This window comes from Pungitius pungitius, chromosome 1, assembly GCF_949316345.1.
Source record: "Pungitius pungitius chromosome 1, fPunPun2.1, whole genome shotgun sequence".
Taxonomy (NCBI): domain Eukaryota; kingdom Metazoa; phylum Chordata; class Actinopteri; order Perciformes; family Gasterosteidae; genus Pungitius; species Pungitius pungitius.
This window is the reverse complement of record NC_084900.1, coordinates 28,344,930-28,352,701: the sequence shown is the minus strand read 5'-3', so window position 1 is coordinate 28,352,701 and position 7,772 is coordinate 28,344,930. Positions and strand designations below refer to the sequence as shown.

At 46.4% G+C, this 7,772-nt stretch overlaps 1 protein-coding gene across 2 annotated transcripts; it reads right to left on the bottom strand.

Moving 5' to 3' along the window:
• Positions 1 to 5,602: 5,602 nt before the first annotated feature.
• On the bottom strand, positions 5,603 to 7,522 carry her9 (hairy-related 9). Of its 2 annotated transcripts, none has more exons than XM_037481030.2 (4): positions 7,166 to 7,522; positions 6,949 to 7,044; positions 6,762 to 6,849; positions 5,603 to 6,634 (listed from the first exon to the last, which is right to left on the bottom strand). In XM_037481030.2, exons 1-4 carry the CDS (start codon positions 7,271 to 7,273, stop codon positions 6,051 to 6,053), a joined length of 876 nt encoding a protein of 291 aa, XP_037336927.2. In that variant the 5' UTR covers positions 7,274 to 7,522; the 3' UTR covers positions 5,603 to 6,050. The 2 variants fall into 2 exon arrangements, with proteins under 2 accessions (XP_037336927.2, XP_062420167.1); XM_062564183.1 differs by having other exon boundaries at positions 5,603 to 6,631; positions 7,166 to 7,521.
• Between the last annotated feature and the right edge of the window lie 250 nt (positions 7,523 to 7,772).

Here is a 7,772-nt window from a genome sequence, read left to right as displayed (position 1 = left end):
TTTATATTAAGGGCTGTGCGTTCCCCTCTACAAGTCTGTTTTTTAATTAATATGTAAAGAAAGGCTGTGAGATATCTGTTCAGCTTAAATAGGTTTTCCAAACCTAAATCCTATGACTGTGATGTTAGTTTTCAATAGATATGCTGTTTAGAAAAGGCCTTTGTCCCTTCGAGATTTAAATTACAGCTACTTGATCAGTGTTAGGCCTGCTATATCTTGTTTGAATGTTGTTTGAATAATGTCTTCAGGGAGATGGGGGTTAGCAAACCATTTGTTTGTGTGTGTGTGTGTGTGTGTGTGTGTGTGTGTGTGTGTGTGTGTGTGTGTGTGTGTGTGTGTGTGTGTGTGTGTGTGTGTGTGTGTGTGTGTGTACCCAGCTGCATTCTCAGCTCTCTTTGCCCATTCTCTGGGCACATTTGTTTGGAGTGAGGCCATCCACTTATTGACACTTGTCTCCCTTGCCTCTTGCATGACAATCAACGCAATAAAACCACGAGTGGAGCATACACTGTTCAACTGTTACCATAAGAAAAACACAAGCAAAGGGGATGAGTGTTTACCTTCCCAGGCCATGAAAGGAGACAGAGATGGATAAAGAATGAAAAAAAGACAAGGGTCATCTCATAACTCCAACTCCCTACATGCAGTGCAAACACACGATGACACACATGCGCTCTACACTTTCGGTGCCTGCTTGACATTTTGAGTAAGCTGTGGAGGACTTCATGACAAAAGGAAAGAGGAAAAAAACATGCTGATCTACTGACATGTTAAAGGAAGGAAGATCCCTACATTTTAGAATGGTGATGGCACCCTTTCCCATCCTGGTAACATCTGGTTTATGGATTTGCCCCAATATCCACTGACAGAGACATGAACAAAGGATAGCCCATATGGGATGGGACCAGACACCAGGACATCCTGCTTCGGGGACAATGCCCCCCTCTCTACTGTGCTGAAGTGATAATGCCGTAGCAACAGGGCTGCTGTCACCACCTAGCTTAGCCGGGGTCCAGAGGGGGCCACGGGTCTCAGCACCATGGCAGCGCTGGTCAGGATATTCAACTTTTCAACACCTCCCAGAGCAGAATATCCTTCTGTCAAATATGCTTGTATTTCATTTGCTAAATATAAGACAGGGGCTCAGAGTTCCTGTGATCTTTCGGTAGTAATCATTTGAGAAATTGTGTAGAATGGTCTGCGTCTTTAACGTAAAGAAAGATACAGAGAATTTACGCTTGTGGGTTCTGTTCAAGATGTTTAAAAAACACAGTGATATCGCAAATGACATAGATATACATATGAAAATGAGTGATGTCAAAGCCTGAGATCCAATGTAACGCGACTACAGCTTCTGCTTTCTTTTACAGAGTTCAGTGTTAGATCCTGAGAAACATTGGTTTTCAGTGTTTTACGTAACTAGAATACGTTGTAAGAAAAGTAAGTAATAGACCTTCTCGTGGCAGATATTGTCATAGCAGGAAACACTAACCACTAATAATACTTAATAACTTCTGCATTTCATTTAGATTTACAGGTTGTTGTTATTATTATGGCTCTCTGACATGACCTTCTGTGATGTGAAAATAGCTTAGACCAGTGAAATGGGTCAAAGATTCTTTCTCACATCGTCACCCAACCACACGGTGCAAACGCTTACACTCAAATACACTTCTTATTAGAAGAAGAGGAGTGAGAGGAAGAGGATGAAATGCAACCACAAAAGAACAACAGTCGGTTGCATTTTGAGAAGACACACTTGAGTCATATCACTGCACATCATGTTTTCAAGTGTCAAATTGGGGACAAGTCTGTGCATGTAGTGAGACGCAGGGTGGACCACACATGCACACACATGCAGTCCTGGGTGGGTTTCACTAGGGGGTAATAATGAGTCACCTATTTTCATTAATTTAATACCAAAGGAAATTGGCATTCACCACAAATTATCATACAGAAATGCACATGATGCTACGTATAACATATGCATATAACATCTCTGTATTTTGTTTTACTCTTGTTACTTGCATTATTTAAGTAGCTGTGAGACTTGTGCTGCTGAAGTCCGAAACCAGAGCTAAAATAGAGCAACAGATGCCGTGAAAAGACAGGGATGACCCCCTCAATAGATGAATACATAAATCAAGGCCACCAAGGAGCCTGCAGGATGACCTCTAGCCCTGTCAAGAGGGCCCTTAACTTTCTCTTGTGGAATCTGCACCAGTTGCAAAGGCGGTAAGCCACAAGCCTCATGCCTTGAAACAGGAGAAGCTGCTGAAAAGCCAAAACTGGCCTCAGAAATACGTTCTGTAGACAAGCGGAGAGGAGTCCACGCGGCCCCCTGTGATATTTGATCAGGCTTGGCGCGTCCCATTGCGTCTGAGACTCACCTCCTCCGTCTGCTCACACCCAACACCTCACAGCCAGGCCCAGGGATAAGTGGTCCCTTGCTATAAATACCGAGAGAAGACTGTAGTTTGGAGGGAGCCAAATAAGAGCGACTGATGGGAGGGGGAAAGCATGGCTAAAGCATTAAAAAAAGAAATGAACACCTGATAATAAAGTGTCATGGAATCAAATGGGAAGTAACACTAAAAAAAAATCTTACCTGACTTAACCTCCTGTCTCCAACACCCTTGAGTCACACTTCGGGGAACCATTTGGAATACTTTCAAGATTCTTTAATCCGGTTTCCCGCCATTCAATATGTCTGTCTCTTTGTCTGTTTTTCTCAATCACTCCCTCTGATTCTCAAGAAAACAGGTGCAAGTACGCACACCAAAAAACAGTTAATGCCTGAAGCATGCTCCGGCCCCGCCTTTCCCCTATAGGCTGAACCTGTGGCAAAAGCATGTCAAACATTTCCTTGTGTCCTCGTAGCTGCAGCGTCTTCACATTGAGGAGCAAATATAGCCGGGGCATCCGTTTGAAAGTGAGAGCAGTGGAGCTCTCAAACAATCCGAGGGGCAGAGTGTTTCCCATATTCACGTTCTGAAGTAGAGGACAACTGCAGCAAAAAAGGCTGATTGAGAATAAAAGTACATCTTGACAAGTTTTTAAAAACTGAGAAGGAATGAACCTGTCAAAGTTAAATGATTAATGTTCCATAATGTATTGGCACATGGTCATGGTTTATATAAATGTGGGCCAATCCAGAAAACACATATAGTTATAGTTTCCTAAAGTTTCTATTTTTCAATGAAATGAGTGACATTATTTTCTAATACTACTAAAATAATACCAAAAATATGTATTACAATTATTGCCAGATGTGTCATCCAAAAAAAACAATCCTTAGGACACAAGAAAACATCTTATTTAATGATCAATGTTCTTTTAAATGAAATTATCTGTTCACATTTATTAATTTGATGATCTTGTCAGCCCTGGAGGTGCTTAGCCTAATTTAAGTAAGGATTAAGGAGAGTATTTGCAGTCACGCATGAAAGAAGCAGCACTGCTGTAGCCGCCTGTGGGAGAAGCTGCCTGCAAAGTGCTGACTAAACAAGGACTGCAACAATGGCAATTGGAAATTTGGAGGGAGAACTGGTGTTAATGGTTTGGCGGCAACGTCGTCCGCGCGTTCCTCCATTCAGTCGCTAATGAGAATGATAATTTGTGGCTCCTCTGACGACCCCTACCCCTTTCAATGGCAACGTCTCCCAAGGGACGTGATGAATATCCCCGAGGGACATTCTGTCCTCTATAGGAATCCTTTTCTTTCGCAAAGACAGATTCCCGCCTGATTATTTTTATATAAGATTTTTAATACGAATTTTGAGAATCCAACCAGCCCACATCTGGATAGATAACACTAACAGCACCTCACATCTGCACAATGTCCTCCATGTTCTGCCATTGGTGCCATGAGTAATTCTTTCAGGTACTGTTTTTCCTGCACCTGTTTCTTAATGACGTTGTGTCGTTGCTGCAAACAGTCACGTATCATTCTTCCTTGTTATTTCCCAACCAAACCCGACTCGCTGTCAGCATGCTGCTATTAAAACGATCCCTGGTGTTTACACCGGTGGCTCGCTTCTTGGCGGAGACGCGCGCGCGCGCGTGTGTGTGTGTGTGTGTGTGTGTGTGTGTGTCCTCACCTCCGCAGAGCGGCCGCACGACCGGGGGCCGCCGGCGGGTATTTACTGGCTGGCGCAGCGCCCGGCCGCAGGCTGACTTAGTTCGCTCGGTTCTCACGACCTCAGCTCTACAAAGGCATCTCTGAACTATTAAATCTGACAAGGAGGCGGCAGAAGCGACCGCACAACCCACACGCGGGTGCCAACGTGATGTTTCGGTATGCCTCCTCGGAGGAGCAAGGTGCCTGCGCGTCGCCGCCGGCGGGTTTCGATGCGCCATTTACCGCCGGTGTCATCTGCAGGGCACTGGCACTGTGCGGGGAAGTGAGAACGCAGACTAATAACAAGACCGTTTGTTCAAGAAAGATATATATATATATATCAGAAGAAGTGCTAAATGATCAGTGCCGGGCGGCAAAGTCACGTAGAGACAAAGGTACAGGAAAGAATTGCGTTACTGTCTTTTATTCTGGCAACAACTTCGTACTGTTTTTTGGGGGGAGAGTGGGAAAAAAAACGTTCCTTTCCTTCAGAATAAAACTCTTTCTTTACTCGCTCGTCAGTGCCTTTAAACTGAACATTTACTGGAGGTCAGGGCTAAGAAACACGTTTAAAGGGACTCAACGTTGTCCCGTGGCAGCAGTGCGCGCCGAGTATTAAATGCGGGGGGGGGGGGGGGTCCTGAGCGGTGGTCAGCAGCCTGTAACCTAATCCCGAGAAAAGGGGCCCACGGACCGCATGTGGCCGACACACGGCCAGCGCCCCGCCGCCCGGCCCGGACACACGGCCCCCAGTGTCGGACCCCACTCGCCGGAGAAAGATAAGTTTACACTGAGATAAACAGGGACGGATGGGAGGGGGGGGGGGGGGGGGTCGGGGTGACCTTTAATCCACTGGAGAAAAAAAACGAAAAAGAAATCGGGGCACTTTCAAAGGAAGTCATTATCCGCATAACTTATTCGTCAACTTGCTATACGTTTTTTTTGTTATCTTGCCCTATCTCCTCACGTTTCCCCGCCATCAAAACAAAGTCTAACCGAGTTCCCTCGGTTTCTCCTTTATTGAGGTGTAGGCCCACTGGGAGTGGAATTGAACAATTGATGCACAAAAGGAAGCGAGGATCCTTCCATATTCTCCTTTCACCGAGGCAATCTGTTAGTGACATTAACCCCTGAGCGCATTTCCCAGGCTCATGAATAGGGTTTAAGACTTCTTAAAGCTCCCGCTGCATACAGGATGAGACCCCTTTCAAACTTTTAATTACCTTTATGGCAATAGGAAAATATACCCTCATTGTCCGCTGGGCCAGATGTAAGGAACTCCCGCCAAACCGGTGAAAAGGTGGCCACTTACAACTTGGTAGATACATTGATAGGGGTACAAATTAGAAAGTAATCGATAAGACTGCAACGATGTGCTCCCAAACGTCACCTGTGTCTTTTACGCGTGACTTTAAAAACTACTGAATGACCCATAAAACTCGCAAACAGTATGGATGATAGAAACAGGCTGTAGACAATACATTAACTTCTGAAAAGTGATTTATTCAAACGGTGGGGCATCACCCAACTTCATTTTTTTTCTTCTTCTTTTCAACACAAAATAACAACGAATATAAAACACAGCTTTGGTATAACAATCAATAACAAATCTGTACAAATCTAAAATATTTTCATAAAAGGTACTTCATAACAAAACTTTTTTCCTATAAATCTTCAACAAGAACAGCATATTTATCACTGACATCCAAATGTTGGAATCAGATGATAAATTATATATAATAAAAAATCGCTTGTTCCATAAAACGAAACAATGACAAAGGGGGGGGGGCATTAAGTGGTTAGAGTTACCGTCCCGTAGCGCAAAAAGTCACAGGTTAAACCCCCACAACCGTCGGCTGTGCAGTCAGTTAAAAGTCTAAACTGGAAAAGTAATGCAAACTGGTTTGACACGAGTCTCTTATCCTCGGCGCTACCAAGGCCTCCACACCGGCTCGTTGCCCTCCGAGCCGGCGCTCACTCCCACCGGACTGACCGCCTGGGAGCCCACGGAGAAAGACGTCATGCCGTGGATGGGCGAAGCCGCGGTCGATGCCGAGCCCCCGTGCACCGGACTGGCGTTGACCGTAACGGGCACTCCTGCGTTTGCGTAAAGCGGGATGACGGGGGCCGTGGCGGAGGAGAAGGCTGGGTTGGGGATCAAAAATGCAAACTGTCCATCGCTTGCGGGCACCAGCTGAAAGCCGCCGAAGACCTTGGGGGAGATGGCCTCCGCGGGGCTCAGTTTGGAGCCCAGAGCCGCGGCGTTGAGGGGCAGGGTGGATGGCAGCTGCACGTGCAGCGGCTGAGCCAGGTGCGCCTGCTGGGACGCGGCCTGCTGCGGGTAGTTGATGGACATCATCTGGCCCATGCAGCTGGACAGGTGGTTGAGGAGCCTCGACCTCACCTCCGTGTTCACCCCCTCTGAGGTGGACAGGAAGCGGGTGACCTCGTTCATGCACTCGTTGAATCCTGCTCTATATTTGCTTATGACGGTGGCATCTGCTGAGAGTGCTGCTGGGGGAAAGAGGGAGAGAGAGAGAGAGCATTTAGAGACGCATTTGTGACTCTTGCATGAGCTTCCTAGTGCTTTAATACGTTTTAAAAAAAATAGTTTTATATCCACTCATTTGACTGAACTTACCGCTCATCTGGACACGCTGCAGGTTCCTCAAGTGCTTTACTGTCATTTCCAGGATATCTGCTTTCTCCAACTTCGAATGCCTGGAGCTCTGCAAAGGAGATAACATGACAAGTCTGAGTCTGTATTCAAATGCAATGATCTTTGAACTTAAATGGAAAGTAAATGCATCAGAGTGATCTCAACTTACATCTTTTTTAAGTGCGTCCAGGATGAGAGTCTTGAGCTGCCCAAGGCTTTCGTTTATTCTGGCTCTACGCCGTTTTTCCATGATGGGTTTCGATGACTGCAAAGAATAAAACAATTCAAAAGTTAACTTCTTGATCTCCGTTAACATGAATACATTTAGTTGAATACTGCACCTCACGTTATAAGTCACTTGTTAACAGTTAAAAAATAAAACGTACTTTTCTATGCTCGCTGGCATTTTTGGGTTTGTCCGGCGTGTGTGTTCCGTTTGCAGGGGCACCGGCCAGCGGGGATGCCGTCTGCTTCTCCATGGTGTCAGCTGGCATTGTTCACCAAACCAGCAAAACGCGTGAAGAAGTAAATCCTCTTTGGAAAAGATCGAATCGTCGAACTGCTAAGTCGTCAGGATATACGCGAGATGCCTGGCAGTCCCACCGGGTCGTTTTTTTTTTTTTTTTTTTTTTGGTTCGCGTCACGTCGCTCGTCACCAATGTGCTGTCATTCGAGTTCAGGAGCGTGCGTTGCGCCGTGCGGGGCGAGTCTCCGCTTCTGCGGTCGACACACGCCGCGGCGGTACTTATAGACGGCTTGCGTGCTCCCAGTTCGTGTGAAACCCTCTCTGCATTCTTTCCCACACTCGCCTCAGCCAATAGCAGAGAGGACTCACCCATTGGGCGCGGGGCAGACCGCTGATTGGACAACACCCCCGCGGGCCGTCGGTCACGCGCTGCTCAATCAGCCCTGCAGGGACAAACAACAAAGCGGAGCGAGCAGCAGCGGCCGAGCTGTGAAGTGATGAGGGAGGGGAGTGCGTGTGGATGTTTG

Bases quoted from the DNA above. Each gene is read 5' to 3' on its own strand.
- her9 (XM_037481030.2), bottom strand. From the start codon at position 7,273: ATGCCAGCTGACACCATGGAGAAGCAGACGGCATCCCCGCTGGCCGGT. The intron at 6,850-6,948 runs GTAAGTTGAGAT...TCTCCTTTGCAG, and splicing joins TGGACGCACTTAAAAAAGAT to AGCTCCAGGCATTCGAAGTT. The intron at 6,635-6,761 runs GTAAGTTCAGTC...TCTTTCCCCCAG, and splicing joins GCAGCGTGTCCAGATGAGCG to CAGCACTCTCAGCAGATGCC.